At 34.9% G+C, this 19,956-nt stretch overlaps 1 protein-coding gene across 1 annotated transcript in view; it reads left to right on the top strand.

Annotated features, from left to right (window-relative positions):
* LOC143231662 (cell adhesion molecule Dscam1-like) overlaps positions 1-19,956 on the top strand; it is a 147,875-nt gene that overhangs the window by 46,069 nt on the left and 81,850 nt on the right. Inside the window, exons 3-5 of the mRNA XM_076466234.1 lie at positions 59-379; positions 2,189-2,350; positions 14,641-14,790. Of these exons, the coding sequence (XP_076322349.1) occupies positions 59-379; positions 2,189-2,350; positions 14,641-14,790 (633 nt within the window). The remainder of the gene's footprint in view (positions 1-58; positions 380-2,188; positions 2,351-14,640; positions 14,791-19,956) is intronic.

The following is a 19,956-nucleotide window of genomic DNA, read 5'->3' as shown; positions in this document are numbered from 1 at the left end:
GGGGAACTGATATCAATTGTGTGATGCATTAACTTTGTATTTTCTTACTGTTTTCAAGGGGAACCGATACCAATTGAAAGATATGGACCGAAGTTTCTCGTTGTACCTCTTAATGTCGTAGAATTTTCAAACGACACTGGAGGGTCAGCTAATTGTGCAGCTAGGGGATATCCATCCCCTCGGATACGATGGATAACAGAGAACGGGAAAGACGTGACTCACGTGCCAGGTCTTCGACACGTTCTGCCTAATGGTACTTTGTATTTCCCGCCATTTCCAGCAGAATCGCATAGGCAGGATATTCATGGAACCCTGTATCGATGTTCAGCAGGAAATGTTATTGGAACGATTCTTAGCCCAGTGGTTTCTGTGAAAGCCAGTAAGTAACCTAGAACGTACTATTATGCAGTATGTTTCAAGCCTGTGAGATCCAGTAAGTAACCTAGAACGTACTATTATGCAGTATGTTTCAAGCCTGTGAGATCCAGTAACATAGAACGTACTATTATGCAGTATGTTTCAAGCCTGTGAGAGCCAGTAAGTAACATAGAACGTACTATTATGCAGTATGTTTCAAGCCTGTGAAATCCAGTAAGTAACCTAGAACGTACTATTATGCAGTATGTTTCAAGCCTGTGAGAGCCAGTAAGTAACATGGAACGTACTATTATGCAGTATGTTTCAAGCCTGTAAGATCCAGTAACATAGAACGTACTATTATGCAGTATGTTTCAAGCCTATGAGATCCAGTAAGTAACCTAGAACGTTCTATTATGCAGTATGTTTTTGAGAGCCAGTAAGTAACATGGAACGTACTATTATGCAGTATGTTTCAAGCCTGTAAGATCCAGTAACATAGAACGTACTATTATGCAGTATGTTTCAAGCCTATGAGATCCAGTAAGTAACATAGAACGTTCTATTATGTAGCATGTATCAAGCTTAATAAGATATTTCGCCTTTCAATTACCTCGATTAATAGCATTCTTGTATAAAAATTTAAATTACAAAACACACATAAACATATATTCAGATTTCACAATTTCGCCTGTAGATTGTTTTTACAGCGTGAGTTTAATCAACTTATCGTCTATATCTTCTCATAAATGCTAAAATTAGTTGAAAAACGCCAATTTATTTGTGATTAATAAACTTATAATAATTTTTAAATAATAAAATAATGTCATGTATCAATATAGTCCCTAACTATATTTTATGAAAGTTTATTCTTGGAGTCGTTTTAAAATCCAGTTGAAATAAGAGTTTTAAAATCCAGTTGAAATAAGAGTAAGATATATTTGGCATATAGTCAGTCGCTAATCGTAGAAATGTTCTGCTCTAATCCTAGAAATGTAACCTATGTGTATGTCATATCCACAACATTTACAAGTATATATAGTGATGAAACATACGGCAATGTTGATTGTACACTTCCATGATTTTAAGAGCACGAATCTTTATAATACTATCCAGATATATTCTAGAAAATTAACTGGTGGTTTTATATAAATTCATTCCAATCCTGCCAACCCACAATAAGTTTTTACTTCAGCAACATCACCTTAATGTTGTGCTTTAACTCTGGACATTTCTTCTTTCTTGTTATTATATCAGAACTACTGCCTAATTTATTATTATTATTTTAATAACTTTGCATTAATTTTATGTTATTTAGCTAATCCAATGTTAGCCTGATTTTATGTTGTCATTCTGACATTAACGTGTTTTTTGTTTCGGCAATATGATAAACACATTGAAGTGTTAATCTCTTTGGTTAAAAAAAAGGCACTGAAGATATCAATATACAACACAAATGATGTTTCAAAGTGTTTTGTACTGTTATTTATAATTCGTGTTAATCATTTATCAGAACGTGCAGTTGGATTTTCTAGCTTGTTTGTAGGCACAGTTACCCTTGTGATGGAAATCGACGTTTTCTGAGACGTTAAGTTCAATTAATTGACGAGTGAAGATTTTCAGGTTAAAACGTAAAATACATTTTCACGTAAATTTTTCTAAGTTAAAACCTTAAGTCTAATTAATTGTGACGTATAAATTATCAGGTTAAAACGTTAAGTCCAATTAACTGTCATGTAAAGATTTCCAGGTTAAAACATTGAGTCCAATTAATGGTCACGTATGATTAATTTGGGTTTATATTTTATAAGACATATGTTTTGTTGTATAGTTGTTAAGCATTTCTACGAAGTTCAAGTGTACGATGAGCTTGTGATTCGTGGAAACACTGGCGTGTTAAGATGTCATCTACCCAAAGTCGTAAAGGAGTATGTCACAGTAACTTCATGGATAAAGGATTCTACCATACGCATCACCTCAACGGCGAAAACTGGTAAATCTTTTATTAAATCGAAAATTATTTGTTCAGTAAGCGATTCCTGCACATTTTTTTTGATCGAGAGTATCTCTAACGTTTTATAATATTATTAAAATCGCAACGAAAAATGTTTGTTTGTTTTTGAATTTCGCGCAAAGCAACACGAGAGCTATCTGCACTATCCGTCCCTAATTTAGCAGTGTAGGACTAGAGGTAAGGCAGCTAGTCATCACCACCCACCGCCAACTCTTGGAGAACTCTTTTACCAACGAATAGTGGGATTGACCGTCACATTATAACACCCCCACGGCTGAAACAGGGGACATGTTTGGTGCGACGAGGATTCGAACCCGCAATCTTCGGATTACGAGTCGAACGCCTTAACCCACCTGGTCATGCCGGCCCGGCATAACAACCAATAATAATGAATTCATGATGTTGATAAAAAAGTAAACTTTTAGGTTTAGATCTCTGAAGAGACTTACAGTAATTTAACTGTATTTATTTTTACAACGAAACATGTATAGATCGGAACTGATTACTAATGACATGTGAGGGTCGCGGGTTCAAATCCCGGTCGCACCAAACATGCTCGCCCTTTCAGCCGTGGGGGCGTTATAATATGACGGTCAATCCCACTATTCGCTGGTAAAAGAGTAGCCCAAGAGTTGGCGGTGGGTGGCGATGACTAGCTGCCTTCCGTCTAGTCTTACACTGCTAAATTAGGGGGGCTAGCGCAGATAGCCCTCGAGTAGCTTTGTGCGAAATTCAAAAACAAAAACAAAAAAACAACTAATGACATGTTTTGTATGGCTTTCTTAATACTGTCTGTTGCAGTAAAAAAAATGTCTCTACATAGGCAGATTTTTGTAAATTAGTTTCAAGGCGTGATTTTCAATAATCATTAGACATTTTTAGAAAAAAAATGGGTGAGGCAGATATTCATTTTCGAAGACTTTCTATTGAGCAAGATTTTGCGATTTTTATAATTTTATTCTGTAGTTCATCACACGATGAACGTCTTGTGTTTTGTAAATTCAACCTCAACAGCTCTTTATGAAAAATATTGGTTAAAAGAGACCTTAACTTACAAATAAAGCTGCACCTACTTTAGAAACTGGTGAACTGAAAGAGAGAAGGAGGGAAGAGAGCATTTAACCAGCAATATCACTTCACACGATCACTTTAACCTCATAGTAAGACCAGTTTCGGAGTTGGTTTTTAATTAAGTACAAAGCTACACAATGGGCTATCTGTGCTCTGCCCACCACGAGTATTGAAGCCTGGTTTTAGCAGTGGGTGTCCGCAGACATACCACTGAGCCATTGAGAGGCAGCTTTCACAACTTATAATGTAATTGCATAATGTGTTCAATAGCATATCACGGGCTCGAACTTCGAATTTTTCGACCTGCAACCATAGGCCAAGACTAAACCCAAATCCACCATACACTAGGTCACTGTTTTTGTACAATGTCTTATACATTTTTCTCGTTTTTATAGAACTGAACAGATTAAGGGTTTTCTGTGGTTAAGCATAACACGAGAAAAAGGAGGCGGAAACAAAGTAACCTCCGCATCACTGGTTGACGTAATGGGACTGTCTCAAGAGTGCTTAGTTCTCTCTACAATTTTGTAGCTTCGCACACCAGTGTTGAAGTGTAAAATAATATTGACTCCTTTGAGGTTTCATAATTCTTACATATTATTAACTCGTGGTGACCATTTCTCACGCGGGAAACGCAGGGATACTTATTACGTTTTTTTTTAACCGAGTAAATCAAGATAAAACTAGCACAGAAAGTACTTTTTTTCCAACAAAGGTTTTTTTCAGTTTTTAACATATTTCTTTGTTATTTTAAACTACGTTCTCTTAGTGAGTGAAAAATTACTTCAGAAAAATACCTGACTTAGACATGCAATAAATGAAACTGGAAGTGAGCAAACAGCCAACAAACGGAGACCAAGAAAACTCTGTGCTTAGAAATGAGTCAAGCCAATAAGCAGTGAATAAATTCAGAAATTATAGCTCTAAAACTAAAAGTGAATTAATTTGGAAATAATAACGATGAAAAGAATAGTTAAACAAATCAACAGTGAATAAATCAGGAAATACTGGCTACAAAAGTAATCCAACCAAATAAACAGTGAATAAACTTGAAAATTATGGGTCTAGAAGTGATCCAAACCAAACAACAATGAATAAATTATGGGTCTAAAAGTGATCCAAACCAAACAACAATGAATAAATTATGGGTCTAAAGTGATCCAAACCAAACAACAATGAATAAATTATGGGTCTAGAAGTGATCCAAACCAAACAACAATGAATAAATTATGGGTCTAAAGTGATCCAAACCAAACAACAATGAATAAATTATGGGTCTAGAAGTGATCCAAACCAAACAACAATGAATAAATTATGGGTCTAGAAGTGATCCAAACCAACAACAATGAATAAATTATAGGTCTAGAAGTGATCCAAACCAAACAACAATGAATAAATTATGGGTCTAGAAGTGATCCAAACCAAACAACAATGAATAAATTATGGGTCTAGAAGTGATACAAACCAACAACAATGAATAAATTAGGAAAGTGATCCAAACCCAATGAATAAAAGTAAGTCAAACCAATAAACAATGAATAAGTTAGAAATTCATGACTCTAAAAATGAGCCAAATCAATCAACAGTGAATAACTTAGGAGATTATAGTTCTAACAGTGATTCAAACCAATCAACAGTGAATAAATGGGGGATTATGTCTATACAAGTGATTCAAACCAATCAACAATGAATAACACAGGACGTTATGGGCTTAGAAGTGAGCACTCCACACTTTGTGGTCAATGGTATGTTTTAAGAGTAACGGTCAGTTTAAACTGTTTGATCAAACAGGAGCTGACAGTCAGTGCTATTGATAAGTTATCTTCCCTCTAATCTATTGGCTCGAAATTAGGAACACTAGCTCAGATTATTCTTGAATTGGCTTGTCGACAAAAATAAACAAAGGTATGGTGAAATTAGTTTTTACTTTAGGAAGTTACTTTCCATATTATGTGGGTCTAGAAATTCACCAAATAACTCATACCGTAAAAAGTTTTTTATAGGATAGTGTTTTAACATAAATATTTGAATACTTTGAATATATTTTAAATTTTTACTTTATTAGAGTCACAGCCGGTACTCAATTGAGAAAAGAATACTTTTTAATGTTTTTAAGTTAGAACGTGAGAGAAGTGTCTCTAATTAACTGTACTTTACCAGCCCGAATTTTACTTTTGTTCAAAGTAGGCAGCTTGCTTTAAACGAGTGTTAATGTTAATTGTAATGTTAACAATATTATTTTTATTCGATTTATTCTTCTAAGCCTATTCCAACCACAGATTATAACGAATGTATAATAGTAAATTTTAATAAATTATTTTTCTAACATAGATGTCGCTGAGCGTGCATCAGCCACAACGTGTTTTTGAATCTTAATATTAAGTTGAAGTGAAGACACAGACATTAATTACTTCTGAGTAAAGATAAAGTTAGTTTAAAAAAATCATTATAAATATTTAAAAGCATAATTACGAACAGGAAAAGGAAATTTTCAATTGAGGAAAATAATTATTTTTGATGACTTGTTTAAATTTTTTTATATTAATTCTGAATTTGCTTGAGACGTCACAAACAAACTTTTGTTATTACATATCTTTACATTTTTTTAAAAACACGCCTGAAAACGGGATTTTTTCTAATTTAAAAAAAAAACAGCACAATGTATCATTCCAGTAGCTCAGCTGTAAGTCTGTAAGCTTATAACGCTAAAAATTGGGTTACAATACCCGCAGTGGGCAGAGCACAGGCAACCCCTTTAATAATAACAAAATGTTATATTTTTGTCGTTATGAAATACTCATAATTTCAAAAATCGTTTTTGGTATTGTTTTAAAATGTAAGCTAATGTCAAACTATATCAGCTTTGGTACCGATTTAAAAAACACGAACAAATGGTACTTGTTTTAAAACGTCACTCAATGCTAGGTACGATATCACGATAAGGTTGTAGTAGAAGGATCATAGCTATTTTCAGAGTGTAATAACGACACGGCCTCGCTTAGTTACGAAATACTTCTACAATATATACATAAAGTAACTGTGCATTCTTTCTAACGATTAGGTGCTTATACGATTACGTAAGCCTATTTGTTCATTAGATAATTTCCTATTAGTTTGTTTATTTCTACTAAAGCACAAAGTGCACGAGCTATTTTTGCTCTGCCCGTCACGGGTATCGAAACCCAGTTTTTAGTGGTGTGAGTCCGCAGACACACCGCTGTGCCACAAGAGGCACCAGTTAGTAAATGATAATTATTAAATAGCCTCAAATCCTAATCTGTTGTCTTTTTTGGGGAAAGTCCTCTGAATTACTGTGTTAACAGTGGTAGTGGCAAGGATTCAGTCCTGACTTTTCTTCACAGAAAGACAGGTCTGCTACTCTGTCGACACTTTCTGTCATGATTGTGCGTCACATCTGTGTTTGTTTGTTTGTTTTGGAATTTCGCACAAAGCTACTCGAGGGCTATCTATGCTAGCCCTCCCTAATTTAGCAGTGTAAGACTAAAGGGAAGGCAGCTAGTCATCACCACCCACCGCCAACTCTTTGGCTACTCTTTTACCAACGAATAGTGGGATTGACCGTAACATTATAACGCCCCCACGGCTGGGAGGGCGAGCATGTTTGGCGCGACAAGGATGCGAACCCGCGACCCTCGGATTACGAGTCGCACGCCTTAACACGCCTGGCCATGCCGGGCCATGTCACATCTGTGACAGTCTCTAAGAAACTCCTTTTGGTTTACCAACTGATGCCAGTGTTTATGTTACATTTTGTTCACTGATTCCTCTAATTTATCATGGTGTTTTGGAACATAATGCTCCTCTACGGAACGAATTTAACCTTTTCCACGTCTTACTAGTCATGACCACTGGCCATCTCAAAGGTCACTGTAGCAACCGTTTCTGGTAAGTTATAAAAAATAAACTTTATTTGAAGGCTAAAATGAATTTAATTTCACCTATTGACTGTCAGATGTAACGTTAACTTTCACATGCCCTATGCCATATTAAGGAAACATTGCTGACCTGATCGTACGCCAGATCGATACAATCTGCAAGAAGCTTCTATTAATTAGTCACTCGGCTTACTAGGTATTTATACCAAATATGTTTTTTTACCATTTTTTTCCATTAACGTTGATGTTAATATTCTGTAATTTCTAACCAAACTTATAGTTTGAATCAAACAATACGTGACTTTCGAAATTCAAATATGCTTAATTTACAGTAAAGTTGTCTTATGAAAGTACATTTCAAAGTTTGATCACACAGTTGATTTGAGTGGAGACGACTACAGATTCCATCTAAATCGTAAGAAAGACTTCTCAAACATTAACGTCTAAACCCAAAGTCCAGTTTCAAAACGATGAAGCAACATACTATTTGATGATTTTTGTTTGGTTGGTTGGTTTCTGTCTTTCGCGTAAAGCTACACGAGGATTATCTGCGCTATCCGACCCTAATTTAGCAGTGCAAGACGAGAGGGAATAGAGCTAGTCATCACCACCCACCACCAATTATTAGCGACTCTTTTACCAACGAAAAGTCAAAGTGATCGTCACATTATAACGTCCCCACGGCTGAAAGGGCAAGCATATTTGGTGTGACGGAGATTCGAACCCACGACCCTCAGAATACAAGTCGAACACCCTAACAATCTGGCCATGCCGGGCCCACTATGTAATGAAGTACATCCAGGACCTTACCACCTGCTCATGCCGGGCCACAACCTGATGGAGTACAGACAGGACCTTACCACCTGCTCACGCCTGATGGCCACAACCGTACAGACAGGACCTTACCACCTGCTCATGCCGGGCCACAACCTGATGGAGTACAGCCAGAACGTACATACACCCTCATTTACATTACTTGATTAATCTGCTTTTTTCCTGCTGTTTAGTATATTCTAGAAACTGGATAAATATTGGTAAGCCTTGCTTCAAAAATAAAAAGAAAAAAAACCAATCTCTACAAAGTGAAGAGGACATTTCATCATCATGAACCACACTAGTGATTTATAATATAGATCGCCCATTTGTTCTTTTTATTATTGTTCTTGTCCCGCCAGACTATAGCAAAAATGGGCGCGAGTATTACAATCAGACTAGTGCAGTATTACTAAACGGATAACTGCGCATTGCATAACGTATATTTTAAAGTTATTCCTGTATTTTTCATAAGCTAAAGAAATTGTAATTCTGGTGTAAATGACATTATCATTATGTCGAGCACCCTAACAATGTGATCATACCGGTATGGCAATGGGGGTTAAGACTTTCGACTCGTAATCTGAGGGTCGAGGGTTCGAGCCCCCGTCGCACCGCACATGCTCGCCCTTTCAGCCGTGAAGGCGTTTTAAGTTAAGGTCAATCCCACTATTCGTTGGTAAAAGAGTAACCCAAGAGTTGGCGGTAGGTGGTGATGACTAGCTGCCTTCCCTCTAGTGTTAAACTGTAAAATTAAGGACGGCTAGAGCAGATAGCCCTCGAGTAGCTTTGCGCGATATTCAAAAAAACAAACAAACAAATATACCGGACCTTTTTTTTTCAAGGGAACAGTTTATTTTTCTTCCTGTTGAAGGTGTGTTATTCAATAAACTAGATGTCCTTAAAGAAGAGAATTCTCATGCGTGTTGTACCTTGTTTGTTTTTAAATTTGTTTTTGTTTTATTTTTTTAATTCTACTACTATATGAGTTTCAGAATTTTTATATTTTATTTACATTTTTTGTAACATTAATAAATAAGTTGACGAGGCGGTAGTGAAAGAAAAAGAAGGAAATCTAAAATCCGTTAAGGACAAATGTGAATTTTGACATTTATTTATGCGGGCAAAGTTTGATGAATAATGTATCCGTAAAACAGGTTATTTACTCGTGTTCCTGTTTTTTCAGCCCTTTGTCAAAACTTTGTTTGTTGAAACAACATTTAAAAGATTCTCTTTTTGATAATTTAAAGTTTTTTTTTGTTTTTGAATTTCTTGCAAAGCTACTCGAGGGTTACTTGCTCTCGCCGTTCTATATTCAGCAGTTGAAGACTAGAGGGAAGGCAGCTAGTCATCACCACCCACCGACAACTCTTGGGCTACACTTTTACCAGCGACTCTCAGATTACGAGTCCAACGCTCTAACCACCTGCCCATGCCAGGCCGACAGCCCATAAACAAAGATACAAATTTCCCATCGGGAAATTTGTAAGTTGTTTATGGGCTGTCGGCCTGGCATGGGCAGGTGGTTAGAGCGTTGGACTCGTAATCTGAGAGTCGTGGGCTCGAATCCTCATCACACCAAACATGCTCAGCCTTTCAGCTGTGGGGTCGTTATAATGTGACGGTTAATCCCGCTATTCGTTGGTAAAAGAGTAGCCCAAGAGTTGGCGGTGGGCAGTGATGTCTAACCGCCTTCCCTCTACTCTTACACTGCTAAATTAGCGATGTTTAGCGCAGATATCCCTCGTGCAGCTTTGCATAAAATTCAACCAAACAGTTATGGGCTGTCTGTGCTCTGCTCACCACAGGTATCGAAACCTGGTTCCTAACGTTGGAAGTCCACAGACATATCGCTGTGGATCATCGATAATGACGTGAGGGAAAAAGAACAAAAGTATCACGAAACGTCACCTCATAAAATAAAGTTTAATTAAATCGATTATAAAAGTTTACTTCAAGCGAGGATTATATACAGAACATTGGGCTGTAGATTCTAGGGTTACAATACGTTGCCGGAAGATTGTGTGTTATAAAAGCTACAATCAAAGCCTACTGTTTCTTAGAGATGCCTAAGAGTTAGCTGACTGTAGGTGATGTCGCTTTTCCTCTAGTACAACAGTTCAAAATTAGTGTTAGCTAGCTCAGATAGGCGTGTGTGTGTTTCTTTTTATAGCAAAGGCACTTTGTGCTATCTTCTCTGTCAGCCCAAGGGAAACAAACCCCTGATTTTAGCGTTGTAAATTCATGGACTTATTGCTGTCCTAGCAGGGGATGTGCAGATAGGCCCAGCGAAGCTGTGCACGAACACCCAGAACGAATAAGCAAACGAACCATTTATCTGACTTACATGTGTTGTAAATTACTATATTTCTTAATCTATGTGTAATCTGTTTGTTGTGAGTGCAATAACAACATAATAAATCACTAAATGATATGCCATTTGAAATATCTTTTCTTTGTCATTGGAAATACTGTTTCTAAATCACCTTGTTACAGGAATAGTCTTAAGGTTCAAGAATGCCTTTCGAGCCTGAAGTTCAAGGCGTAGATCTCCCGTTCGTACGACGAGTGTAATTTTTCTAACATCTGTTTGGGTGGTTTCAGTTACTAGTTGTTTTAGATTATTGAATAACTCGAGCAATGATAAAGAACTCGTTTTATTTCTTCAGCTGGACTTGACATGAACTGGTGATAAGGACGCTCATCTCATAATTTTCTAGTCTCAGGTTTGAATCCAATCACCGAATATGCTCGCCCTTTCAGCAGTGAAGGCTTTATAATATGACGGTCAATCCTACTATTCGATTACAATATCCCAAGAATTGTTACTGAGTAGCAGTGACTGCGTACTTTCCTTTACTGAAACACTTCTAATTTACTTTGTGCGAAATTGAACAAACGAACAAACAAATTTTAACTATAAATTTTATAAGATACTTTAATTGATATTAACTAATAGGCTTAAGTTAACCGTAAATTCTAATAAAATACTCTTACTTGCTAATCTATTGCGCTCTACAAAACGTGCGACCTTATTTTATAGAGAACACGAGTTCAGTATTCCAAAATCTAAACTAAATGACTAATTAACTCGATCACATAATAACTCACTACTTCAGACTCAATATAAGTTACTAAAGACTCAAAAGTCAACCATCATTTACTACGGCACTTAATATTGACGAACCTTTTCTAGGGCGTTATGGAAAACTTAAGAAGTTAAGCCACATGCTTACTATGTTGCGCAATTAGCCCTTCGGCCAACAAACAGTTCAGAACTCTAAAAATACCTAGATTGAAAACATAGTTTATAAACTATACACAAGTCCAATGAGCTGTTATTTAACTCCAAGTCAATATTAGAAGTACTTTTAATTGGAGGTGATGGTCTTTTTTTTTTTAATTGATAGTCGGGACGAATTCATATGTCCAAGAGGGTCATCTACGTGGTCCTCAGTGGTCATCCAGGTGGCCCACTGGCTGGTACACATCAACAAAAGTGCCACGTACTTTTGATGAGTTGTTGTTCATTTTTTGGTGGCAAACGAAAGCGGGATGTGAGGGAGGGCATGACCGCGGAGTATTATGCCCCTCCATATTGGTCCTCCGACAAAGAAATTTGAAGTTTACTCGACTAGGTAGTCAACAGCACCAACCACCACCTCCTGGACCACTAAACAAATACAGGGAATTTTTTTTAATGTTTATTACACGATACGGTTTATGTATGTTCACAGAATAGAAAATTAATGAGAAAATTTTTATGAGGTAAGTTGTGTGGAAAGTACTGAAATCTAGAACAGAGGTGATAATATGTTTTCTGTGTAACTTCCTTGTTTGTTATTGTGTTTCACTGACTGAATTCGAAATAAGTTTAACATTTGCAGTTGCAATGAAAGGTCTTCGCTAATATAAACGTTGATTTTTATCAGAATATTTAAAAGAATTTTTGTAGTTTTTCTCAGGTTTAAAAACATTCTGATTTACTGTTGTTGAAAACATTACTCTCGACTGCCATACTTCCTTAGATAATTCTTATGGTTAGGTTCCCCAGTGGACTCACACATCTAGAAACCGGGTTTCGATACCCGTGGCGGGCAGAGCACAGATAATCCAGTGAGTAGCTTTGTGCTTAATTTTAAAGAAACAAATAAATCGTATGGTTAGCATTTTCCACAGTAATGTATTTAGTAACTTATTAATCAGAAAACCACGTACATTTTCCTTATATCGTTAATCTTTCAAGCCTACGTATAAGTGAAAGATAAAACTTCACCACCGTTTTCCAAACACAAGTACAAAAGACGTAAGTGGCTCTTCTATTGTAAATATATACTGCTTTCATGAGTTTGCAAGATCCATAAAATTTATCTTGGAATTTTTCATCAAATAAAAAGCTTTGGAGAATTTCAATCGCGCGCATTCCACGCTTGGTCTGATATCTCATTTATGGTTCTTCAATACATGTATGTGTGTACCTATATATACATATCAGAAAATGCCTTCACAACTGGTGCGTTACAATGACTGATAAAAAAACGCTCGTCAGAGAATGTCATACATTAAAAAAACCTGCTGGTAATGGATTCCGTATTCACGGTCTCCTGCATAACTGATTTTTTTGTGTGTGTCTACAAGCATGCCTAGGCCTTCCTTAATCCCCAAATGACTTGATAATGGAAAGCTGTTTTACCATTTTTCGTTTATAAAGGTGCTTCAGGGTGAGTTTATACTGCGCATCGATATTACAGGGCAAATTTTGGTTGTGAATCATAAATTATTTTCCTAAGTGGTATGAGCTAAATCACCTAGAGATTGTAATGTCAAAGAACCAGTGACAGGAACCAAAATTTTTTTTTCTTGTCGATGAAAGCACCCATCCGAATTATTATAAATTACGTAAGCAATACATCAACGTTCAGCTTTTGGCTAGATATAGGTCGTAAATAGTGTTACAATCCTAAATTAAAGGTTTTATTTACGTAACTAAGTTTTTCTTATATGTAGAACAAGATAACCTTCTAATATATTAAAAACAATATTTTGGCCGTTCAATAAAGAACTGATAGTGTCTTTAAATTTAGAAAAAAATATTGTATTCTCTAAAACTTTATTGAATTTGAATTAACTAAAGTAATACAGACACTTTATAAAAAAACAATAAATGTTAATCATTATACTATATTTGAAGTAACTTGTGTGTGTAGAAGAACACCTATTGTTAGAAAACAACGTTTAAACATAAGATGAAAGATTACTTGTAGTGTATTAATAGTGTTATTATATTAAAATCCACAACAATATTAATTATGCACTAAATATATCATTCATGAATTACCTATAAGTATAACAATATTAATTATGCACTAAATATATCATTCATGAATTACCTATAAGTATAACAATATTAATTATGTAATAAATATATCATTCATGAATTACCTATAAGTATAACAATATTAATTATGTAATAAATATATCATTCATGACGTACCAATATTAATTATGTAATAAATATATAATGACTTACCTATAAGTATAACAATATTAATTATGTAATAAATATATCATTCATGACTTACCTATAAGTATAACAATATTAATTATGTAATAAATATATCATTCATGACTTACCTACAAGTATAGCAATATTGATTATGTAATAAATATATCATTCATGACTTACCTATAAGTATAGCAATATTAATTATGTAATAAATATATCATTCATGACTTACCTATAAGTATAACAATATTAATTATGTAATAAATATATCATTCATGACTTACCTATAAGTATAACAATATTAATTATGTAATAAATATATCATTCATGACTTACCTATAAGTATAACAATATTAATTATGTAATAAATATATCATTCACGAATTATCTCTAAATATAACAATACTGATGATTCACTAAATATATGATTCACGAGTTACCTATAAATATAACAATACAGATGATGCACTAACTGTATAATTCAACGAGTTACCTATAAATATAACAATACAGATGATGCACTAACTGTTTAATTCAACGAGTTACCTATAAACATAACAATACAGATGATGCACTAACTGTATAATTCAACGAGTTACCTATAAATATAACAATACAGATAATGCACTAACTGTATAATTCAACGAGTTACCTATAACTATCAAGTTTCAATTGTTGATACATTTTATGATTCCTTGTAAACATTTTCATCCTTGTACGTTCGAATCGCACACGATGTATTAGTATAAACAAATTTAAGACTGATAGTATTTTCTTAATCTGTATATTCTGTAAAATATATTTTTTTGGTATAAAGCTCAAAGTAAATTATATCCACGTAAATGTCTTGTGTCTGAATCATTTAAAAAGTATATTTTACATTAAAATTAAAATTTGTAAGAATGAAATGGTAACCTTGGAACATTTCTTAAAACATTTAATGCGGACTTATTCTGTCATCCATCTTTATTTTCCTTGTGTAGGCGGAAGGCACTCTGTATTTTCAAATGGAGTCCTTCATGTTCGTAATGTTGGAACTTCTGACGCTTATAGTAGCTATCAGTGTGAGACCACGAACAGGTTAACAGGAGAGTCAAAGATAAGCAGCTCGGTTGGTAGGTTAATTCTTGAAGGTGAGTACAAATTGGTTTGATTATTGTATATAAAAATTAGAACAATCACGTTTCCATAATCTAAACAACCATTTTTATTGGTAGAGTAGAACAGCTTGTTTTTTCTCACAAAATCCACGATCTTAAGCAATATTATTATTATTTTATAGAGTGACGTTTTCAAACAGTATTTTATTTTTATAGAATATCCGTTTATTTGCTTTTTATTTTAATTATTTCGTTTTAATGACATAGAGAAAACATAGAACAAAAGTCTGTGCTGTTAACCGAAGTAACAAGAGGTCGTTTTGTTAAAAGCATTCACAATCGTACGGATTAGATTGTTCAGAATTTTATATGCATATATTTGTCAGATAATACGACATGTATGATCAACAACCCGAAACATTGGGTTTGTAATCTTTCCATCACGTTTAACATGATTTATTTTTCCACTGAAAAATGCACGTGGTTTCCAAAAATTCGTTTTGCTCAGTATGTAGTGACACGTTTTTGTTTTTTTTTGTCTTTTTAGATTTATTCGTTGTTGAAATATTGTTATAAAAGTGAGGTATTTCAAAAATACATAAACGGTTATTTGAATACCTCAAGACTGGATCGAACCACGGAATGAATCATGAAGACATCATTGTTTCTCTGCAATGTTAACAACCTTTCTTAAATGCTACCAAATAAATTCACTTTTATTACATTCTTTATTTATGGGTCTATATCAAACTTAATGGATGGTTCGACTCTTTATTACATTTAATAGAAATTCCATGACATTAAGACCCTTTTCAGACTCTTCTCACGTAGTTCCAGTTGTAATTAAGAAGAAAAATCAATGTTTCGAGGACTAGGAAAGAATAGTTAAGTTTCGTAAAGGTGTTTTTGAGAATCTATAAGTTGAACATTTTCATGTAGTTTTATAAGTTGAACACTTTTATGTAGTTTTATAAGTTGAACACTTTCATGTAGTTTTATAAGTTGAACACTTTCATGTAGTTTTAAAATCTTACATCCTTTTTTACTCAACACAACAATAAATAAACCTTCAACTGAAACTAGACGAGAAAGGTATGTCTATATTAAACTTCGTAAATCTAGACGTATGCCCCTATTAAGTTTCCTAAAGTTGACAAAAAAGGTATGCCTGTATTCAGTTTCGTTAAGGTGAGTGTCTTCTGCAGTTGTTCTATTTTGTCGTCATCATGTACTTTACGTGTACAAAAACGTCCCATTAGTTATGGATTACATACCTAAATCTGCACGCTTTTGTTGTCACACTATCGTATTCACAGCTGCAACTTCGTTTAGTCACGTGTATTGTACACACAGTTGTAGACTGGCCATTGAGTACACTACATCTGATATATATGAATGTTTAATATCTGTTATATGTAGAAGAACCGTATTTTATCGGTTGTATAACTTAATATTAGTTGCAGTTTCCGTCGTGATTACACGTATTACATCACTTTTTTTGCTGACAGTTCTAAAGTATTGTTACTTTTAAATAATTATCATAGAACCAGATAATTCGTACGTCTGTTATCGTGTTCAAATTTCTTTCTTTAAGAAGAATATCTCATAATAGAAACTGACCATTCTGTTTTCAGGAAAGAAAGTATCCAACGTGCGAAGACATAAAACAAAAATGAATGGAAGCAACAGAAAATTTATTACAAATTATTGTAGTATTGTAAAGAGAACTATCACTGTTGAAAGATTTTGTTCCTAAAAAATAGCTATTGGTGCATATTTATATTTATTTTGTTCATATTTCCGAACGTCTAATGTTTAAGAAATTCATCATTCATTCATTCACCACTCGATTCCATCAAGGAACATAGGGCCGCAATCACTTGCGGATTCTTGAACAAGTATTTAAGTGAGTAGGTTGTTAGCCCACTGCACCGAGCCGTCCCTAATTTAGCAGTGTAAGACTAGATGGAAGGCAGCTAGTCATCACCACCCACCGCCAACTGTTGGGCTACTCTTTTACTAACGAATAGTGGGATTGACCGTCACATTATAACGCCCCCACGGCTGGGAGGGCGAGCATGTTTGCCGGGCCAATGTTTAAGAAAACAAGAGGGAATTTGCCACAGCCATGACTGGAGTTATATCCAAAATCGGTCAAGTTTTTGTTTGGGAAAAACAAATAAACACACATCAAACTCGGAGGCATTATATTAGCCAATGTGCCACGGCTATAAACTAAAGTCATTGAAATAGATAGCCCTGGGCCCATTCATCCATCTTCTGTGATCAATAGCTACAGACTACCTTAAAAATTACCTAAATTTGCTTCATAAGTGAAATGGAGCCTCCTGAACAATGTTACGTTGAAAAGATAGCTCGAACCTTCGACGCCTTGTTTAGCCCATTCTAGAAATTGGGGTAAGGAAGTGTCGAGAAACCATGGAATGCGCTGAAAATTCTGAATAATAGTATTATAGCTTTTGATGAATGTAATTTTATAATATGTGTGAATCAATGGGATTGAAAAACATCTGGCCCGGTATGGTCAAGCGTGTTAAGGCGTGCGACTCGTAATCCGAGGGTCGCGGGTTCGCGCCCGCGTCGCGCCAAACATGCTCGCCCTTTCAGCCGTGGGGGCGTTATAATGTTACGGTCAATCCCACTATTCGTTGGTAAAAGAGTAGCCGAAAAGTTGGCGGTGGGTGGTGATGACTAGCTGCCTTTCCTCTAGTCTTACACTGCTAAATTAGGGACGGGTAGCACAGATAGAAGCTTTGTGCGAAATTCAAAAGCAAAGCAAAAGCTCTACATCTACATTATAATATCAATTATTTCTAATTATCGAAAGCATCTGGCTTAGCTCGGGTTATTAGGTTGATATATTCTGGATGAATATCTCAGTGTGTGTATTCTGAACCAATTTCAGCATAGAAGAACTGTCAAAAAATACGTGAAACATTTTTATTTCTCAGAAACAAGAAAGTCGTATAGAAAGTAAAGTAAATGAAGAATTATATATTATCAATGTTCTTTATCATTGCGTTAATTATTTCACATTTATATTTGATATCACTTTTTATAAGAATCTTTTACAAATTGTTACTATTCGATTAGTGTCTACTCATTAAGATTTAGAGAAAGGAGTGATAGAGGCCGTGAAACCTTGTAAGTGTAGTGAATGTTGGTATGAACTAAAGACATTAATAAATAAGCTTAAAGTAAAGACACAGTGGGAGATAACCTAGCCTAGAGCTAAGTACATAAAATCTATCATCAAAGTAAAAATATTGATTTAATTTTAAACTTTAATAATAACAACAAACCTCTTTAATGAACGGAGACTCTAAATTAAGAAATTAACAAATATGTATTTTTTTCAATTTTGTTGTTCATACATTTCATTTTATATTTTCAGTACAAAGACTAACAACAATATTAGGTTATACTTTTGTTGCTGAGTGACATGATTTGTTTGTTTGTTTTTCTTGTAGCAAAGCCACATCGGGCTATCTGCTGAGTCCACCGAGGGGAATCGAACCCCTGATTTTAGCGTTGTAAATCCGGAGACTTACCGCTGTACAAGCGGGAGGCGAAGTGACATCAAATAAAATCCATTGTTTCCAAAACGCACTTGCTTTTCTATATAATAGAAGTCGTTAATCTAACTAATATCCTTCAAGGAATATATACTACGGGGTAGTAATACATACCTTGTCAGTTTTGACGGGCTATACCCTAGTAATAATAAAAGATCGCGTTTATCCGTCTATGATTTCTATTTGTAGTATAAATAACCACTCCTTTTCTATGTGGTTTTCGCTAGCTTGCCTCATTAAACAGTTTCACATGTTAGTGGATAAGATAAGTAATACCCAGATTCACACTTTCGGGCTCTCTTAGTATGGATGCAAAATTTCAAGTTTGTGAGTTCTTTATTTTTGTGTAGTTTTTCGTTAGCTTGCTTCACAAAAAGATGAGTATGTATGCATGTGGATAACATAAGTGATAATAACCAGGTGCACACCCTCAGAATCAACTTATTATGAGTGTAAAATGTCAGGTTTCTCGGCTCTTTCCTCTTAAAGCTATGGCCGTCACATTTCTTTTCTATGTGTTTTAGATGGAAAAAAGATGCGCATACGCATGTAGACAAGTAATAATACACAGGTGTACACCCTCAGGGTCCACTCACTATGTGTGCAAAATGTTATGTTTCTTGGAGCTGTAGAGGCCACACACACAGACAAATAGACAAGATCTTTTATTATTATAGATAACACACAATTGCATAAAATATTTGAGATAAAGAAATCTAGCACTAATGAACCTATGACAAGATAATTTCTGTAACATTTTGGGAAATTACTTTGAACAATTTTAAGAGATACAAATACAGAACACAAAAATTGTGAAAAGTAGGATTTAGAAAAATGTGGTAGCAGCAAAAACTTTACAACGAAAAGTCAGTAAAATACAAATAAAAATTACCGATTGCTTGTTTTAGCATAAAACTTCTCGCTGAGCTAATTGCACCGCGCGCACTACAGGAATGTAATCCCAAATTCTAGCGTTATAAGTCTTTAGGCTTATCACTGAACCACCAAAAGGCGGAAATGACGAATATTAATTAATAAATTATTACTGACAGACTGTTATTTCTAAAATCACTCAAACTGCATTTTATGTGATACCTTGGTTTCACCGTATACGTTAAATATTATCATAGTAGGTTCATTTAAATTACCAACGAAATATAGTATGAATATATTTCTGACCAATAGGATTAGACATAGCCATGGTAAGTTATCGTTTCAATATACCACTTACATTTTTAAAAGGATAATATCAGGAGGACAAAAATTCCTTTCCTTTCTAATAGATCCCTATTTTTATTTTGTTCTATCAATTGTTTGTTTTTGAATTTCGCGCAAAGCTACACGAGGGCTATCTGCGTTAGCCGTCCCTAATTTAGCAGTGTAAAACCAGAGGGAAGGCAGCTAGTCATCACCACCCATCGCCAACTCTTGGGCTTTCTTTTATCAACAAATAGTGGGCTTGAACGTCACATTATAACGTCCCCACGGCTGAAAGGGCGAGCATGTTTGGTGCGACCGGGATTCAAACCCATGACCCTCAGATTACGAGCCTAACGCCTTAACCCATCTGACCATGCTAGGCCCTGTATTTTAATAAACCATA

The sequence above is a fragment of the Tachypleus tridentatus genome, chromosome 11 (genome assembly GCF_004210375.1).
Source record: "Tachypleus tridentatus isolate NWPU-2018 chromosome 11, ASM421037v1, whole genome shotgun sequence".
In the NCBI taxonomy this organism is placed as follows: Eukaryota; Metazoa; Arthropoda; class Merostomata; order Xiphosura; family Limulidae; genus Tachypleus; species Tachypleus tridentatus.
The sequence above is the reverse complement of the archived record's forward strand: the minus strand, read 5'-3'. Positions and strand labels throughout refer to the sequence as shown.